Source organism: Lissotriton vulgaris, chromosome 6, assembly GCF_964263255.1.
Source record: "Lissotriton vulgaris chromosome 6, aLisVul1.2, whole genome shotgun sequence".
Lineage (NCBI taxonomy): Eukaryota > Metazoa > Chordata > Amphibia > Caudata > Salamandridae > Lissotriton > Lissotriton vulgaris.
In genome coordinates, this window is record NC_141694.1 from 1,751,488,057 (window position 1) to 1,751,508,817 (window position 20,761).

A 20,761-nucleotide genomic window follows, 5' to 3' on the forward strand; every position below is an offset into this window, starting at 1 on the left:
TCTCTATATAACATTATTCAAACCAGAAACGTTTAGGGAACAAATCCTTAACCCTTTTGTTGCCATTTTTTACTTATGGCCCAAAATGAAAAAGGCAAACCTAGAAATACAGAAACTTCTTCTGATATCATCTTTTTACTAAATTCAGAAAATAGATCAAAAGGATCCCAGTTCGATCTGATGATAACAATTAAGAAACAATTTTTGCGCAATTTGCTGTGAATATTTTTCCCCCTTTTTCCCACACCCCCCTCATGCTTCCACCCAACCCCTACCCTTCCTATACCTAACCCCCCGTGCACCCCCCCCACCCATCTAACACCCCCCCCAACCCTGAATAGAGGCTTTAGGACTTATGGTCCTTTAGATGCGAGCCTACCCACAACCTCCTGCTTTTCCCCACGGGGCATTGTACTGCAAAAATTTAGAAACCAAGAAAAGAGAAATTCCATTGCTACTCAAGGAGAAGCAAATCATAGGCAAGAGAGTACCCGAACATAAACAAATAACCTACAGGTTTAAGAATCTATACTAATTACATTTTACACAAAAATTCCTTAGCGGCTAAGGCAGTCATAAAGTAATGGGTACGCTCCTTAAAAACAACTTTCATTTTGGCTGGAAACAGCAAGAACGCCTGTGCACCCTTGGCTTGGAATTCTGGTATAGTTTGTCGGAGCTGCCATCGTAAGTCAACTGACTGCTTACAAAGATCAGGGCGGACAAAAAAATCACAGCCAAGCCCACTTCTCTTTTTATCTGGCCGTGCTTTCATAAAAATTTCTTCACGGGCCAAAAAGCTATTAAATGCAACTAATATAGCTCTTGGTTTCTGGTCTCCTTGATTAGCTCTGATGTTAAATGGAAACCGGTATACCCGCTCCACCTCCCTGTCCCAATACCACCTACTAGATTCTGAAAAGGCTTTTTTAACAGTTCGATTATGAATCCTCTAGGATCTGACCCCTCTTGCCCTCCGGAATCTGCAAAAATCTTAAGTTATTTCTACGTGACCGATTTTCTAGGTCAATCAGTTTCCAGTTGATATCCTCCTTGTGAGCAAGTTGTAGTTCAATTACTTTCTTTTGTTGGACCAGTTCATCCTCGAGAGTGGATATGCGGGCCTCGGCTTCATTAGCTCTCTCAACAAACTCTGAGTGTGACTTGGCAAGATGCCTGACTGAATTCTGGAGTTTCTTGCACAAATTCTGCACTCTCAGACTGTCTTCACGAGATTCATGCCTATGCTGCAACATGGTCTTGTAAATCAGCTCTAATGATATCTCTTCTGACGGCTCCTCCACCCCCAATGGGGCTGCCATAGCGTCTGCTTCATTTTCTGTTTCTCCTATTTTTGTTGCTCCATTCTGATTTAATTGGAGTCTACGAACAGTAGGAGGGTCAGAGCCTTCCAAATCAAAACTACTATGAATGCTGCCGTTCTCCATACTCATGTACGTAGCATATTGCTGTGCAAGGTCTTCGGAGGAAGACATAGATTGCTCTGAAAGAGAAAAGAAATCAGCAGAATCGGATTCGGTAACATTAGGGACCAATGGGTCATGTGAGGCCCTCCCTTCGAAGCCCCCTCTGTCAAGGGGCCCTCCATGTTCAGCAGAGTCTGAATAGTCTGGGTAGTCGGGTTAGTAATTAGCTCAGGGTCTGGGAGCAGTTCTAGTTCACTCTCATGTAGAACTGTAGCATTTATTACTTCAGCATTACTCTGAGCAGTAGCTGAGTCGCTCACATTCTCCAAGCCACTCTCCAAACCACTCACTGTCTCAGTTCCCTGAGCCCCATCTACTGCCAATTCCCCACTCTCACTTGTCTGCCCAGCGTCAGTCCCCCCATTCACTGTTAAAGTCATTTCAGCAGTCATTTCAACAGCACTCTGCCCGGGTTTATCAGAACTTAGTAGATCCTGTTTTTCCTTTTGCTTCATAGATGAAAATAATTCCGGGATCCCCTTTGGATGTTTAACAGCATTTACTTCCACAGTTTCTTTACCTCGAGTCGCCACTCTTACTGTTTTTTCTGAATCCTAACTGCATGTATCAGTTCGTGCAGCAGCGGCAGCCTTCACAGCGCTCAGGGCCTCTTGTCCACACTGTGCGTCGGGGGGAGCATTTCCCTGTCCAGTGGCGTCACTAGGGGGGTGAGGGGGTGCGGACCGCACCAGGTGACACCAACACATGGGGTGACACCAATCTGCACTGCAGCCTCGCCTCTGCTCTCACCTTTACTGTCGCTCCCTGTGCAAGCTTGTTCCTCATGCTGTTCACACTCGCCAGTGTCTCGCAGGAGATCTGCAATGCTTGACTGCAATTTTCTTTGCTCACAAGGCAACTCTATAGCAGCCTAGCTCATCTGAGGGTGCATGGTTTCCTATTTTTCAGTATCTTGCACAGTCTTCAGTTTTCCAGTGAACCAGTTCCAAATTTCAGCTTGCTCTTCACTACAGTACCACCTGTTGCTCGCACTCTTGTTTATACAAATCCAAGGAAGACAGATGGAGTAAGAGAGAGAGAGAGAGACAGAGGGAGCTAGAGGGAGTAATACAGAGAGAGGGGGAGACAGAGGGAGTAAGACAGAGAGGGAGGGAGCTAGACAGAGAGAGGGGGCTAGTGGGAGTAAGACAGAGAGAGAGGGAGCTAGAGGGAGCAAGACATAGAGAGAGGGAGCTAGAGGAAGTAAGACAGAGAGAGGGCGCTAGAGAGAGCAAGACAGAGAGGGAGCAAGAGGGAGTAACAAAGAGAGAGAGGGAGCTAGAGAGAGTAAGACAGAGAGAGAGAGGGAGCTAGAGTGAGTAAGACAGAGAGCGAGGGAGCTAGACAGAGAGAGGGGGCTAGTGGGAGTAAGACAGAGAGAGAGGGAGCTAGAGGGAGCAAGACATAGAGAGAGGGAGCTAGAGGAAGTAAGACAGAGAGAGGGAGCTAGAGGGAGTAAGACAGAGAGAGGGCGCTAGAGAGAGCAAGACAGAGGGAGCAAGGGGGAGTAACAAAGATAGAGAGGGTGCTAGAGAGAGTAAGACAGAGAGAGAGAGGGAGCTAGAGTGAGTAAGACAGAGAGCGAGGGAGCTAGACAGAGAGAGGGGGCTAGTGGGAGTAAGACAGAGAGAGAGGGAGCTAGAGGGAGCAAGACATAGAGAGAGGGAGCTAGAGGACGTAAGACAGAGAGAGGGAGCTAGAGGGAGTAAGACAGAGAGAGGGCGCTAGAGAGAGCAAGACAGAGAGGGAGCAATAGGGAGTAACAAAGAGAGAGAGGGAGCTAGAGAGAGTAAGACAGAGAGAGAGAGAGAGGGAGCTAGAGTGAGTAAGACCGAGAGAGCTAGAGTGATAAAGACAGAGAGAGAGGGAGCTAGAGTGAGAAAGACAGAGAGAAAGGGAGCTAGAGGGAGTAAGACAGAGAGAGGGAGACAGAGGGAGTAAGATAGAGAGAAAGGGAGCTAGACAGAGAGAGGGAGCTAGAGGGAGTAAGATAGAGAGAAAGGGAGCTGGAGAGAGCAAGACAGAGAGAGGGGGAGCTAGAGGGAATAAGAGAGAGGGAGCTAGAGGGAGCAAGACAGAGAGAGAGGGAGCTAGAGGGAGTAAGACAGAGAGAGAGGGAGACAGAGGGAGCTAGACGGAGTAAGACAGAGAGAGAGAGAGGGAGCTAGACAGAGAGAGAGGGAGCTAGAGGGAGTAAGACAGAGAGAGAGGGAGCTAGAGGGAGCTAGACATAGAGAGAGGAAGCTAGAGGAAGTAAGACAGAGAGAGGGAGCTAGAGGGAGTAAGACAGAGAGAGGGCGCTAGAGAGAGCAAGACAGAGAGGGAGCAATAGAGAGAGAGGGAGCTAGAGAGAGTAAGACAGAGAGAGAGAGGGAGCTAGAGTGAGTAAGACAGAGAGAGCTAGAGTGATAAAGACAGAGAGAGAGGGAGCTAGAGTGAGAAAGACAGAGAGAAAGGGAGCTAGAGGGAGTAAGACAGAGAGAGGGAGACAGAGGGAGTAAGATAGAGAGAAAGGGAGCTAGACAGAGAGAGGGAGCTAGAGGGAGTAAGATAGAGAGAAAGGGAGCTGGAGGGAGCAAGACAGAGAGAGAGGGGGCTAGAGGGAGTAAGACAGAGAAAGAGGGAGCTAGAGGGAGCAAACAGAGAGAGAGGGAGCTAGACAGAGAGAGGGAGCTAGAGGGAGTAAGATAGAGAGAAAGGGAGCTAGAGGGATTAGGACAGAGAGAGGGGGGGCTAGATGGAGTAAGACAGAGAGGGAGACAGAGGGAGCTAGAGGAAGTAAGACAGGGAGAGAGGTAGCTAGACAGAGAGGGAGCTAGAGGGATTAAGATAGAGAGAGAGGGAGCTAGAGGGAGCAAGACAGAGGGAGAGGGAGCTAAAGGGAGTAAGAGAGGGAGAGAGAGGGAGCTAGAGGGTATAAGACAGAGAGAGAGAGAGAGCTAGAGGGAGTAAGACAGAGAGGGAGGGAGCTAGAGGGAGTAAGACAGAGAGAGAGGGAGCTAGACAGAGAGAGGGAGCTAGAGGGAGTAAGACATAGAGAGAGTGAGCTAGAGGGTGCATGACAGAGAGAGGGAGCTAGAGGGAGTAAGAGAGAGAGAGGGGGCTAGAGGGAGCAAGACAGAGTGAGAGGGAGCTCGAGGGAGTAGGACAGAGAGAGAGAGACCTAGAGGGAGCAAGACAGAGTGAGAGGGAGCTAGAGGGAGTAAGACAGAGAGAGAGAGAGACCTAGAGGGAGCAAGACAGAGAGAGAGGGGGCTAGAGGGAGTAAGAGAGAGAGGGGAGCTAGAGGGAGTAAGAGAGAGGGGGCTAGAGGGAGTAAGAGAGAGAGAGACAAAGCTAGAGGGAGTAAGACAGAGAGAGGGAGCCAGAGGGAGCAAGACAGAGAGAGAGAGAGGGAGCTAGAGGGAGTAAAACAGAGAGGGGGAGCTAGAGGGAGCAAGACAGAGAGAGAGGGAGCTAGAGGGAGTAAGAGAGAGAGGGAGGGAGCTAGACTGAGAGAGGGAGCTAGAGGATATAAGACACAGAGAGAGAGAGCTAGACAGAGAGAGGGAGCTAGAGGGAGTAAGACATAGAGAGAGTGAGCTAGAGGGTGCATGACAGAGAGAGGGAGCTAGAGGGAGTAAGAGAGAGAGAGGGGGCTAGAGGGAGCAAGACTGAGTGAGAGGGAGCTCGAGGGAGTAAGACAGAGAGAGAGAGACCTAGAGGGAGCAAGACAGAGTGAGAGGGAGCTAGAGGGAGTAAGACAGAGAGAGAGAGACCTAGAGGGAGCAAGACAGAGAGAGAGGGGGCTAGAGGGAGTAAGAGAGAGAGAGGAGCTAGAGGGAGTAAGAGAGAGAGGGCTAGAGGGAGTAAGAGAGAGAGACAAAGCTAGAGGGAGTAAGACAGAGAGAGGGAGCCAGAGGGAGCAAGACAGAGAGAGGGAGTAAAACAGAGAGGGGGAGCTAGAGGGAGCAATACAGAGAGAGAGGGAGCTAGAGGGAGTAAGAGAGAGAGGGAGCTAGAGGGAGTAAGAGAGAGAGCGGGAGCTAGAGGGAGTAAGAGAGAGAGAGAGCGGGAGCTAGAGGGAGTAAGAGAGAGAGAGCAGGAGCTAGAGGGATAAGACAGAGAGAGGGAGCTAGAGGGAGTAGGACAGAGAGAGAGGGAGCTAGAGGGAGTAGGACAGAGAGAGAGGGAGCTAGAGGGAGTAAGACAGAGAGAGAGGGAGCTAGAAGCAGTAAGAGAGAGAGTGAGGGAGCTAGAGGGAGACAGAGAGAGGGAGCTAGAGGGAGTAAGACAGAGGGAGAGGGAGTAAGACAGAGAGGGAGGGAGCTAGAGGGAGTAAGACAGAGAGAGAGGGAGCTAGACAGAGAGAGGGAGCTAGAGGGAGTATGACATAGAGAGAGTGAGCTAGAGGGTGTATGACAGAGAGAGGGAGCTAGAGGGAGTAAGAGAGAGAGAGGGGGCTAGAGGGAGCAAGACAGAGTGAGAGGGAGCTCGAGGGAGTAAGACAGAGAGAGAGAGACCTAGAGGGAGCAAGACAGAGTGAGAGGGAGCTAGAGGGAGTAAGACAGAGAGAGAGAGACCTAGAGGGAGCAAGACAGAGAGGGAGGGGGCTAGAGGGAGTAAGAGAGAGAGAGGAGCTAGAGGGAGTAAGAGAGAGAGGGCTAGAGGGAGTAAGAGAGAGAGACGAAGCTAGAGGGAGTAAGACAGAGAGAGGGAGCCAGAGGGAGCAAGACAGAGAGAGAGAGGGAGCTAGAGGGAGTAAAACAGAGAGGGGGAGCTAGAGGGAGCAAGACAGAGAGAGAGGGAGCTAGAGGGAGTAAGAGAGAGAGGGAGCTAGAGGGAGTAAGAGAGAGAGCGGGAGCTCGAGGGAGTAAGAGAGAGAGAGAGCGGGAGCTAGAGGGAGTAAGAGAGAGAGAGCAGGAGCTAGAGGGATAAGACAGATAGAGGGAGCTAGAGGGAGTAGGACAGAGAGAGAGGGAGCTAGAGGGAGTAGGACAGAGAGAGATGGAGCTAGAGGGAGTAAGACAGAGAGAGAGGGAGCTAGAAGCAGTAAGAGAGAGAGTGAGGGAGCTAGAGGGAGACAGAGAGAGGGAGCTAGAGGGAGTAAGACAGGGAGAGGGAGTAAGACAGACTGAGAGGGCGCTAGAGGGAGTAAGACAGAGAGAGAGGGAGACAGACAGAGGGAGCTAGAGGGAGTAAGACAGTACCTAGCGCCGTACATTTCTGACAAAGGTGGTCCATGTGGTAAGTCGTGAGGGGGTGACACCATGAGTTACCCGCACCGGGTGACACCAACCCTAGTGATGCCACTGTCCCTGTCCACGTCCTTTTTGACCTTTAGGAGCCATTGCTCCTTCCTGCGCTCCCTCCACAGCACTCGCGTCTCCAACGGCCACACCGCAACTCCCAGGGGCCGCGCCGTCAGCTCCTGACCAGGTGAGCCGAGTGAACTGCCTCCAAAGCGCCGCCCACTGATAGCACCGCAGGCTCCATAGTCCGGATCCGCTTGCTGCTGCCTCCCACAACCACCGCATTGACACCAGTAAAAATGTTTTTATCGAACCCTGCTCAAACAGAATTAAGCACCGAGAACGAAAACGATGTTCAGATAGTCTCCTCCGCCCGCTCCTTATTCGAGCAGCCTATCGTCCCGTGAGGTCCGGCAGCAGCAGCTTGCTCATACGTCCAGCGTGGACGCCATCTTGCCTCCCCCCATTCTTTTTTTTAAATCGAACTTCCAAAACCTTCTATGACATCATCTAGACTAGCCCGAACCTTCTTCGTCACCACCTTCCTCACTTCCGCAGCTTTATCAGACCACCTAGAAAGGCAATCAGCCACCCTATTTCTCCATTCTGAAACCTATTCCACCCTGCAATTGAATTCCTGCAGTCTAACCGCCAATCTCGCTACCCTCCCTGAACAATTCTTTTATACCACCGGGACCCAAAACTTTGAGAAGAGGTTTATGATCCTTTCTCAAGGAGAACGTGTTTCCACACAACACCCTGAAAAAATGTGTTGCCCAGGCAGCAGCTAATGCTTCCCATTCAATTACGGAATAGCTCCGCTCCGCTTCAGTCAGAGAACATGAAGCGAAAGCTATATTTCTTTCCACCTTAACCTACACCTGTACTAAGACTGCCGCTATCCCTATCGCACTTGCCTCCACTGTGACAATAGTTGTACTGCACTGCCACTTTGTGAGGAATTCTAGTATGAAAAAGGTTAAATATATAACTTCTGACGAAAATTAGTGTAAACACAGCTATTGTTACACCTCCTCCTTTCTTAATGATGCCAGGCGATCCACCTATTGAGTGGGAGGACTGGATTCCCTGCTTTGAAAATTATCTTTTAGCCACAGATGGATCCAAATTTCCAGTATTCAGGAAAAAAGCATTTGTAGTGATAATGTCCACACAGGTTGAAATGAAAGGTAAGTTGAAGTTTAATTGTAGCACAGGTGCTGCGCAGCAGCTGACTTCTACAGCAAGTAACTGACACCTCACATTTGAACAAGGGTTCTTTTTGGAATCATATGTAAGAACACAGCGAAACTGGCATTCCAAGAATGACTACAACATTACATTATCCTCTTCTCCACAATAAATATTAAAACAAAAATAAATAAAAAAATGAAAAGGAGAAGAAAAACTAACAAAAAGATAACACTAGTTCAAACAAGAAAATAGAGATTACTTTCCAAACAATAAAACATATTCAAATACATGCAAATGCGAAAATGTGAAATAAACATATTAACGATACCTGGCAGGAATAAAACATTGACGACTACTCCTGCGTAAACCCTCCTTAGAGGGAAAAAAAGAAGATGAAAAGAATGAATCTTTTCCACCAACTGTATCAGAAGTACAGGATGAATCTTTATCTCCAACAGTGTCAGAAGTATGACTGGTCTGACTAGTAACTTTAACTACTCTAGCAACATTCCACCAGTTCTTAAAGTTAACTCTTACAGCATTTCCACAAACTTTATCCACAGTGAAAGGCTCAAAGAATTTAAAGCTTTCTTTACTTCTGTGGACAGGTATTTTAATGCAAACTTTGTCACCAACAACAAAAGATTGTGTGATGGCTCTTTTCCTTTGAGTCAAAATACAATTTTTGTTTAGCTTGGGCCTGTGTGATATTGTGTCTCACTAGCTCATCCACATTTTCCATAGAATTCAATTTTACCCATTGGGACATCCATCCAGGAAAGATCTTTGAACAAGGCTTTCTTCCTCGCAAAAGTTCATAAGGCGACACTTTTGTGGATAAATGGGGTGTGGTGCGATAGAACCATAACATGGATCTAACCACATTTTGCACATTACACTTCTCAGCAAGAGCCCATTGCACACAATTGTTTAACACTCTATTCATGCGCTCCACCAGCCCATTGGTTTGTGGGTGATAGAGAGCACTTTTGGAATGTCTTATTCCACTTTGGCATAAAAAACTATTGAACTCTTGACTGACAAATTGCACCCCATTGTCACTCACAATTGTAGATGGGAAACCTTCACGCAAAAAGAGATCTTTCAAAAAATCAATGACATTTCTTGAATTTTGTTTGCAAATGAAACATACTTCTGGCCATTTAGAGTAATAATCCATGGCGACTATAGCAAACCTAGAAGAGGACGGGAAAATATAAAATGGTACAACCAAATCAATACCAAATTTTCCCAAGGTCTGTCAGGAAGTTCAATAGGTTAAAGAGGAGTTGAACGAACTTTTAAACTCTTCTCAGCATTAAAACATACCACACATTCTTCAACAACCATATCGACATCCTTATGCATTTGTGGCCACCAGAAATGTTCATGAACCCTTCTCTTTGTGAGGGTCTTACCTAAATAACTTTTGTGTGCTCCTTTGACAATCCTGACTCTAAGTACATCTGGAGGTATTAATCTATCACCAATTACTAAGAGTCCTCCCTCAACCGAAAGTTCATGACCAACTTTCACTAAGGTTTGCAAAGAAAAATGAGCATTCTTCTCTCTTGGCCACCATTTCTCACACAATTAATGACTTCACCAAGAAGGACATCCTTGGAAAGTTGCTCTCTCCATTCAGCTTTACTAATGGAACACATGTCATCCAAACCAAGAGAAGCAGCAATACATTCTTCATCGTAATCCTCATCACAATCATTTTCACTTTCAGACTCCATAGGATGTTTAGAAAAATAATCAGCCCTCACGTTCTTGTTTCCAGGAATATATGTTATTTATAAATCATACTGTCACAACTTAGTAGATAAACGAAAGATTCTTGGGGTATGCTCTTTCAATTTATCCCAAGAAAGAATGGAAACTAAAGGACTGTGATCAGTTCTCAATTGGAAATGTTTACCCCAAATGTAAGGACTGAACTTTCTTATGGCCCACCAACACGCCAACAATTCCATTTCAATCACCGCAAAGTTGAACTCCGAACTACGCTGTACCCTAGAAGCATAACCTAAAGTATGTTCAATTCCATTGACATTCTGGGTGGGAACAGCTCCCAAACCTATGCCACTAACATCCAGTGTAATGGTGTACATAACATTGGGATCAAAAGGCTTAAGTACTTTTGTGCTGACTAACTGCTGCATAATCCATGAAAAAACAGAATCACAGTGAACATCCCAAATAAAAGGAACATCTCTCTTGAGCATATTGGATAAAGGTTGTACTCTTGAGGCATAATCTGGTGTAAACCATGAGTAGAACTCACATAGACCAATGAAACTTTATTTTCTTTGGGAGGAGAACTATCCACTACAGCCTTGACTAATCCTGGCCTTGGTTGTACACCTTGCTCTGACAAAACATGACCAAGATATTCCACTTTCTGAGCCCTGAAAACACACTTTTCTTTCTTGAAAACAACACCACCATCCCGTAAAGCTTCTAGTACTTGAAACATTATTTTATCGTGTAATTCACATGTCGTACCATTAACTAACACGTCGTCCTGAAAAACAACCACCCCTTTTATATTTTTTAACAGATTAGACATAATTCTCTGAAAGATTGCTGCCGCAGAGGCCAATCCAAATGGCATGCGACAGTACTGAAAAGAACCAATGGAAGATACAAAAGCAGTGAGATGCCTGGATGAGGGATCTAAAACAACCTGATGATAAGCCGAAGCTAAATCCAGCTTGCTAAACCATTTTGAACCATTTATCAGAGAAAACATATCAGGTATTTTAGGGAGAGGGTGTGAATCCACCCAGATATTCTTATTAAGTCAGCGTAAACCAATGCAGACGCGAAGATCGCCATTTTCTTTTCTTGGCGACAACCAAGGGAGAAAGCCAAAGAGAGGATTCTATTGGCTCAATTATCCCCTTCTTGCAAAGACTGTTAAGTTTCTGTTGTTCCAACTGGTCCCTCACACTACATAATACGTTTCTCATCCTATGTTTAACTGGTATAGCACTGTCTTTGACTCTGATAGTATGATTAAACCCTTTAACTTCTCCAAGTTCATCACCAAGAACAGACGGAAAACGTTCCACTAGTTTGTCCACAAAATCATCTGTATGCACCACAGACACAGGATCCTTAGTGCCTGGCCTAAGTACCATCTTAAAGAGACCCTGGTGAAACCACCCAAGAATATTTAATCCTTTGATGGCAATATATACTTTTCCAAAAATCTTCGGCCCTCTAAATTCAAGTGTGTCTTCAAAATACCCTGCAAGCTCAATTTTTCTACCCTCATATGAAACAGGAGATCTATCTGGTGGTTTTAATTCACGACCACCCCAAACTTCATGAAACAATTCTTGTTTTAACATAGTTATCCTCGCTCCAGAGTCAACTGGCATAAAAACTTCTTATCTTATCAACAATTCCAATATCAATGTAGGGATCAACATATTCAGAAGATGAGTCAGAATCATCACACAAGTCTCCAACCACAACAACCATGTCTCTTAAATCATCTTGGATGTTACTAAAGTCATCCTGTTTATAATCAGATACAGACACATTTGCAACAAAGAATGAGTGCCCATGCTTTGTTTGTTATCTTGAAAATGCGAAAAATTACGCTTCACATTCAGACAAACTTTTGCAAAGTTTCCCAACTTTCCACACAATCTACAAGTGACATCTTTAGCAGGACAAGGACGTCCTGATCTGAAATGTGGATAATTTTCACATTTAAAACAAATATTAGTTTGCTTGAAAAATGTGTTCTCAGAACGTGTAATCATGTCCTTTTTTGCTTCTTTAGACTTCACAACATTAACAAATCATCCTTAGGTGGTGTTGAAGATACCTTTTCATCTAGTTCTTTGACAGACGATTTGGAAAACTCAGTGCTTTTTGCAATACGTATAGTCTCTTCAAGGGACGGATTACCTAAAGAGAGAAGCTTCTGTTGAATGCTTTTGTCCGTGCACTTACAAATATACTGATCTCTAATCAGTTGATGTCCAAATGCTTCAAACTGGCATTCCGCACTTAACATTCGCAAAGCAGGAATAAAATCTTCTACATTCTCCCCATGTCTCTGTTCTCACTTGAAAAACTAGTGCCTAACTACAACCAAGCTAGGTTGTATGTCAAAACGCAATTCCAACATCTTTACTGTCTCTACGAATTCATCAATGTCTTCTTCTTCTGGAGCACGCACTAAAGGTGGCAAGTGTTTAAATATAGATCTCCTTTTGAACCCAAGTGCATTCAACAAAAAATATTTTTTTCTCTCAGCTCTATAGCGTAAAACGCTCCAATTGCCCAAAGATAGGTAATAAAAGCATCATACCATTTTTTCCAAGCTATTGGAGGTTCACCTGGCGTCTCAAGAAAGGGCGGGGGTGGAGAAACAGCCTGCATGTTTACCTTTTGACAAATATCCTGAGGATATGACTACTATACTTTTTTTTAACACTATCAGCTTACAATAATTGAATATACATTGTATTGAATGTAAAGCTGTAAAATTTTAAACAAATTTCGACTTTGCTAGAAACCAAACTACAATAGAATACTAGTCAATTAAATAGTTAAACTTGTATGTGACACATGAACATTTTCTAATTGAAATGCATCACATCAACTGACCATGCTCAAACGAGAAAGGAGTTTCTCATCAGTAAATTTTTTTTTAAAAACAAAAAGTACTAAAATGGAAACTATGTGTGTCTCTATATGTTACTTTTGTTTAACTTCCAAGAATAATCACCAAAAGGTGTGCGTGTCACCGAGTGCACGCTAGAATATAGTCATGAAAAATAATATATAGATATGTATGTATATATATATATATATATATATATATATATATATTTTTTTTTTTTTTTTTTTTATTTTAACTGGATTACTCTTTATGTTCAATTAGGGAGGACTGTACTTGTAAAGGTGTGCGTGTCACTGGCAATAAACACGCAGTACAATTGTTCCTTAAACTGTACTAATACCTTACTCCATATTCCATCGTAAATTGAAATGTATTTGACTTGTCACCGATAACGCACGCACCCTTGATGACTATACGATGTTCATCTTTGTGTTTATACACCTTGGACAGTGACGGATCAGACTGCTTGGTGTGCGTGTCACCGATAACGTACCAATACTTGATGTCTACAAGATGTTCGTCTTCGTGTATATTCACTTTTAACAGTGGCGGATCACACAGTTATTGTACAACGATACTTCCGACACTAAAATGGCACCAGAGTTATTGATTAAAGGCCGCACCCACACTAAAGATGGCACTGACATTTTTTATGTCATTCGTAACGCCACGTACGTCAATCTCCTTGCGCTTATACCATCAAGATGGCTGCTATAAACAAATGGAAGGCTGACTCGTGTATCGGCGTAATGACGTCAAAATCACCCAAAGCTCTCCCCTTCAATTTCTCTCTCGCTGCTGCCTTTAAAAACAAGAAAACAGTAACTTATTTGAAAATAACTCTGTTGCGTCTTTCAATGATGAGCACTTATCTCTTCTTTTAACTTTGAGGAAACAGACCGCTCGATCGAAGCTCTACACGATGATGATTCTCAGGTACCTGCTTTTTTTTTCTTTGTGGGTCCTGCATACACCTGTACATCGTCGCCACGTTTTTTGTAGTGATAATGTCCACACAGGTTGAGATGAAAGGTAAGTTGAAGTTTAATTGTAGTACAGGTGCTGCGCAGCAACTGACTTCTACAGCAAGTAACTGCCACCTCACATTTGAACAAGGGTTCTCTTTGGAATCATATGTAAGAACACAGCGAAACTGTGAGAATGACTAGAACATTACAGCATTGTTATTGGGGTGTCTAGGCAAGGAAGAACAACATGTTTTCAAATATCTTCCGCCAGCCAAAAATGCCCAAGGAGAAGAAATGGAAGATGTGTACAAAGAGGCAGTTCTCCATCTACAAATCACAGTGTGTGGAGGAGTCTATTGATGATTTTGTTGTGTTTTTAACAGAGCTGTCTGCAAAGTGTCAATTTGGTTTGATGACAGAAGAAATGAAAGGAATTAGATCAATGTACAATGTAACAGCAAAGAAATAAAAGAGAGATTGTGGGATGCAAAAAATCCCACATTGAAGGTTGCCATGGCAATGGCAAAAGTGGTGGTAAAGTCAGAAAGTGCATGCAGGAGTTAAAAAATATTAATTTTGGCAGCAAATCCACTGATGTTGTGGTTGATGTCATGAAGGACATTTTTTCATGTTATAAGGAAGTTTTTGCAGACAGGATAGGCGAGGCTTAGGAATAAATACACAAGATTAAGTCAATAAAAAATGCTGTGCCAGTGAAACACGTTGCCAGGAAGATACCCATGACTGCGAGAAATAAAGTGAAGGAGACAATCCAACAGATGTTGGAGGATAAGGCGGCTGAGACTGTGGAAGCGGCTTAGTGGTTGTTTTCGGTGGCTATTACCAAGAAGTCGGATGGAACTTTCAGAATATGTGTTGACTTGAGGAGTCTAAATGAGAACATGGTGATGGCCAATTTTCCTTTGTCCAACATTATTGAGTTAATTGTAATGGTGTCTGGGGGAAAGTATCTCTCTAAGCTTCACTTGAGGAGTGCATACCATCAAGCTAAACTCCATTCAGAACCCAAGCATCTAACATCCTTTATAATGGCTGAAGGAGCTTTTCAATTTTGCAGACTACCTTTTAGTGTATGCTGAACTGCAAGTCTTTTTCAGTGGCTGATGACTAAGATTCTTACTGGGATTAATAAGGTTGTTGTTGTCCAGGATGATATTGTGGTGTCTGGGGAGGATGTCCTGGAACACAACAGAATTTTGGAAGAGTTGTGAACTCGGATTGAGTACGCTGTCTTGGCTTTGCGTAAAGTGAAATGTGTGTTTCTGGTGCATGAGGAGGAGTTTTGGGCTATTTAATAACCAGGGATGGTGTGAAGCCAAAAGTCAACCTGGTGAGTGCTATAGTGAATGCTCAGGCTCTACATGATAGACACCCTCTCAGGTCATTCATGGGTCTAGTGAAGTATTACTCCAAAGTTCTACAGAAATCTTGCACAGAAGGCAGAGCCCCTGAGAGAATTACTAAGAGCTACAGCAAGCAGCCTTTTCGCTGATTAAAAATGACATAACTCATGCTGGTGTGTTTGTACCATATCAAAGTGGTGTGAAGACCTGGCCTGACAAGAAATATGCATTTAATTAAGCAATTAACAGATTAGCTTGGAAAGTGTGGTCTGACCAATTAAGAATATTTAAGGAAACGACTGATCAGGTTGCAAGGAGAGTGTGCTGGACGCCAATAAAGGTCTGGTCTATCAATGTCCCTTCTTTCCCAACAAACAATGTTGTTCCAGATTCAGTCGTGAGCAGAAAATCAGCAACGCAAGTATTCTTTTTATATTCTCTTCATGGCGCTGCACTGTCCCAGTCCTCTGATAAGTGCGTGCTGTGGCTGTCACGCACTGACGGGGTGACATACTGTCCCGAAGAAGCGTAATTGTTTATCACGCGCTGTCAAAATGGAGCATCTTCTGTGCGCTGATAAGCCACATGCTCGCAGATCTGTCAAACTGTTTTTTTCCTCCCTGCTTATCACTCTCTTCAAATGTGGTAGTTAGCCGTGGACAGATTTTCCCTTTACAGTAAATGAAACTGTGTGTCAGTGCTCTGAGTGTTAGCCATAGTCAATCCTCCCACAGTTACACTGCTGCTGTACGCACTGCCATTTCACGATCGGACCTGTTTTGTTGACTTCCTTTGTGTTGGAGCTGGCTTTCCCAACCGATAAACTGCAGCTACCTCCCCTTTCATTAACCATTGTTTAATCCACTCTGGAACTTGGCATGAAGTCATCACTGCACTGCTGTGTAAACCCCTGCTTCTATGGGTTCATGGTTGGGGCGCTTCTCTCTGTAAGCTCACTAATCGTCAACAAACTTGAGATAACCAAACTGAGCCTTGTACACAAGATAACATGATGAGAAGTTTATTAGCACAGAGAGAAACCCCACAGCACAGTGGTGCCATGCGCAGGTAGCCTCCAACTGGCTGATCCCCCAAGCCCAAAGCAATGATATCACCATAGAACTCTCAGGTGTCATAGAAGGATCTGCAGCTCTAGCTGAAGCTGCCAAAGTACATTACAACAGTAAGTTGCAGCTTTATTTACTGCAAATCCCAACACCAAGGGGCATATTATCAAGGCCTGGCGATAACATTATCGTCGCTTTAGTGTCTGTTTTCGGGTGAAAAGCGGCGATTATTTTACAGCTTTATTAACAGGGACACGCTAGCGCATATTTCCTTGCCTTAGCACCAGGTTTCCTATCGCCTTGCATCACTAATGAGATGCAAGGTAGTCGTGCCCCTCACAACTACATTATAAAACATCGCTAACAGTGCCTCGCTGTATTTAGAACAAAGCCCTGTCCGGTTTAGTGCTGATTTTTGTTCGTGCCTACTGGGCCTTAACGCTGGAATTTAACGTCTGTTAAATTCTAGACTATTGCATACCTAACATGGGGGGTGGATTGTGTGGCTAAGACCACAAGCCCTATCATCAAGGATGTTGCAGTTTTCCATGGAACATCGCTGGAAAACCAGCGTTGTTCCTTGGAAAATGGTGATATCCCCGCAATCGCTGGAATTTATATCGCATCGGGGATACGCGTTGTTAATAACGCGCTAACCGGGCGATAAATTACAGCGATAGACGGTGATGAATAAAAAAGCGGTAAGCGCGCTTTGCTATATTTATCGCCGTCCATTGATGATAGGCCCCCAAGTTTCTCTCTTTGTGACGGTCATCTTTTTATTAAGTTATTTCCCGTTTGTGTGTTTCTTCCTGTATTGCTCTCAAGAAATGTCTGATGAGGAAATCAAGTGGCAGACCCCAGTAATGAGTATGGTGGCATGTTTTGCTGCTGACCTACTAACTTTCCTAGATACCTTGACCTGTCTGACCCTGTGCAGGGAGAATGAGAAAATGAGTGCACAACCTTTTGCAGTAAGATTTTCATACTTAAGCAAAAACTTAATAGCACAGACCTGAATTTTTGTATCATGTATTTGTTTATTTCATTTCTACTTCGGATTTACCAACAGATTGTACCCTGTCCAGAAACTATACATAGGAGACTTACCGTTTGATGGAATGATTTTTTTATGCCAATTTAATTCTTATTTAGGGCACAGAAAAAACATATTACGGAATATAGGGCCCGATGTAGGTCGGTCGGTAACGGCCGAAAATCGGTATTTTCGGCCGTTACCGATCGGTATACATGATTTGACATGTAGGTGCACTATTTTACCGAATCGGTAACTTTACCGAATCGGTAAAGTTACCGATTCTGTAAAATACAGAATCGGTAACTTTACCGATTCGGTAAAGTTACCGATTCGGTAAAATACCGAATCAGTAATTTTACCGATTCGGAGCCACCCATATGTAGGTGGGACTCTTCAGAGTCCCAGGAGCCTTAACGAATCGGTATTTTACCATCAAATCCTATTTGATGGTAAAATAACGATTCCGGTGTGCATGCACATGTGTGCATGCACACCTATGCCATGTGACAGGCAGACCTGCCCTTAGGGCAGGTATGCCTGCCACATGGCACCCGTGCCTGTTTTGGGGGTGCCAGAGGGTGTCAAAGTGACACCCCCTGCACCCTTGAGAAATTCGGTATTTACCGATTCGGTAAATACCGAATCGGTAATGTCCATTCATTCCTATGGGCTTCAAAGCCCATAGGAATGAATGGGCATTACCGATTCGGTATTTACCGAATCGGTAAATACCGAATTCATCCGATTCGGTATTCCAGCACATCTGGAATACCTACATATCGGACCCATTGATTTACCGATTTTAAATTACCGAATCGGTAAAATTCGGTAATTTAAAATCGGTAAATCAATTTTACCTACATCGGGGCCCTAATGTTCTATGCACACATTGCCAGTGTTTCTGCATAAGCCTAGAGCAACCGACCCCTTGTTATCTTATTTCCAAAAGAACCAAATAATGACATGACACATAATCCTCAGCATTGATTTAACAGCCTCCACTCCAATAGGGAGTAGCAGTGCATTTTCTTACCTCAACGCTGAAACAAGGGACATTCAGATGAAAGTTTGGAAGAGCAGATTCTGCCATTGTCAATCATTTCTCAGTATTGCATGGGCTTTTGCATGCCAAGTTCCAGATTTTTCCATGCACAAATCCGTACATTAGAGATGTCCTATTGATTCACCGTCTTCACCTGTTTTACTTAATCCCCAAAACACATCTACTTTTTTCTAGTCATTGTCACTTTAATCTTGAATGACTTCTCATGTATTTCTTGTATTTTCTTTTCTTCAGTGTCCTCCTGCTGAACCCGGAACATTTAAACCTTGGGATGTGACCGTATGAAGAGTCTTCAGCTGAATGTTTGAAACATTCTTCAAAATCAATAGCTCTAGTTAAGATTGGCAGTCACACATTTTCTAAAGACAAAAACACTTATATGCTTTTCTTGTCAATTTCAAAACAGGTCAATATTTAGTGCCACACAACTGTAACTTCTTGTTCAGAAAAGCAATAAATCTTCATGTAGGGTTTGTACCAAGAACAGCAAAGCCACAATATCAGTGGGAAAAAATATTGAGGACAAAATAGAGAGAGAAAAAATATTGACAGGAGAGTAACTCTCTAGACTTTATCTCTAGTGGTGCATATATCTTCAAGGTTCATAGATGTGGAGTTAGCAATAGTAAATATACACTTCCCGATATTTTGTCCCTTGATATTTTGTCCCTTGATATTCTTCTAGCTTGATATGGTCGATGTTGGCATTTGAAGGTTAACCTTCCCCCAAGCTTTTTCAACCACCCACACCAGCAAAATCCAAGTTTTCTATATACTTGACTACGTTTCTTATGCAAGCATAGGAGCCTGTTATAATTTGCTCTAAATAGGGGCTCACTTCTTATCCTTGGTCAACATGTAATCCTATCTGATACTTTTATTATTCATGTAAATACTATTCTAAACTAGGATTGGGTGAAGTTGTCAATCTTAATACTCTCCTACCCTCAGATATTGTGTGGGTGCATAAAAAAACATGCCAACTGTAGGCTTTTGGGTGACAACATTTTTGCAAAGACACTCTCTGGAAGACCACCCCACAAATACTTGTTTGATGGAAATTTTACCCACGCAAAATTTGTTTTAAAGTCACACTTCATAGCTTAGCAAATTTAAATGATGTGTCCTCTGAAGCGAAATTAACATCTTATTTGCTCATTTTATAAATGCTATGGGGTAGTGTTGGGATCTCAAACATGTGACATAAAACCAAATATATTAAACAGTTTTAGTGACCCCCGACAACTCCTTAGGCTTTACGTTTCTTTTATAATGCATTTTAAGACTCATATGTTGCATTCATAATCATTTAGATAATCAATAAATATGCCTGACAGGTACTACTCTGAGAGGACAGCTTCATCAGGCGGGGGGTCTATCATTTCGAAGGCCTTTGTCAGGGCATCTGTATAGCAAAGGCAGGCGCAACTTTAGTTTCAGCTACCAATGATAAGGAACAGTGTAGGACTACAAATCTATTGGCTTTAGAAAATTACATTGTCTGTTAATACGGACAGTTGCACCAGCTATCTTTAGAATTATAATCGACTTAAATAAACGTCAGTAATCCGTCAGCATCCCTAGATAATTGCACAATAATTTTGCACATTATTTTCCTATTTAGAATGGAATAAAATATCCAAAGTAGTAGCGGGAGGTCAGTTTAGTAATTGTCATTAATTCATACCTACTAATATGCAAAAAGCATGCAAAGTGATTGATTATAAATTCTCAATTGATAAAGGGTCAAAATAGTGCAGGGGTAATGTGAGTTCAGAAGAAATGTGTATGTCAAGCTCACTCTTTGGAAAGCTGATAAATGTATAGAGAGGGGTTGAGTGTTCAATTGCAACAACCAATGCAATATTCCAATATATTTTAATATATATATTATATATATATATATATATATATATATATATATATATATATATATATATATATATATATATATATATATATATATATATATATATATATATATCTATACTACTATTATAAAGAGAGAACTTGCACCTTTGGGCAAGGTAAACTCGAAAACTACACCACCAATCTGAACACCCAAGACATCTTAGAAAACCTCAGGGCAAGCAGAAGGACATAGGCTACATAAAAATAAAAAAAAAACGTTCCTTAAAATATTTACAAATAAAAATAAAGTACTCCCTTGCAAGTAGCGCCTGCCGCGACGTATGCGTGAGGGGAATAGCGTCACAGCAACAGGAAGAGCAAGGACATGAGTAGCGTCTGCGTGAGGGGAGGAGCGGAGTGCAACAGCAATACGGAGCGGTGAGAAGTGGAGGAGCAGTGGCAGCGCGGGGAGGTAAATCGGGACCTGGGGGGAGGGGGGGTTTCCAAAGCCGGGGCAGGAGGCGGGCGGGAGGCGGGAGACTCGAGGCGGGAGACTCAAGGCGGGAGGCGGGAGGCGCTATGCGCTATGCGCTATGCTCAATGCAAAATGCTCAATGTCAGGTCGGGCTGGGGGCGGCAGGCGGCGGGGTCAAAGCGGGAGGTGGGAGGCAGGAGGCGGGAGGGATGCAGACCTGGGCAATGTCGGTGGGGGGGGTGCGGTGCACAGAGGCTTACAATGCTGCCCCCAGACCCTTTCTGCCCCAAGCAACGCTGGGGCGGGCTGCTAGTATATATATATATATATGGTGTTAGCAGGCATCTGAGGAAGACATTTACGTCGAAACG

The 20,761-nt window shown here is 43.7% G+C and overlaps 1 protein-coding gene across 1 annotated transcript in view; it reads left to right on the forward strand.

Moving 5' to 3' along the window:
- Positions 1–19,307, forward strand: part of LOC147709413 (xanthine dehydrogenase/oxidase-like) — a 1,362,843-nt gene extending 1,343,536 nt beyond the window's left edge. Inside the window, exon 35 of the mRNA XM_086927983.1 lies at positions 18,299–19,307. Coding sequence (XP_086784109.1) covers positions 18,299–18,349 — 51 coding nt within the window. The 3' untranslated portion in view covers positions 18,350–19,307. The remainder of the gene's footprint in view (positions 1–18,298) is intronic.
- The last annotated feature ends 1,454 nt before the right edge of the window (positions 19,308–20,761 follow it).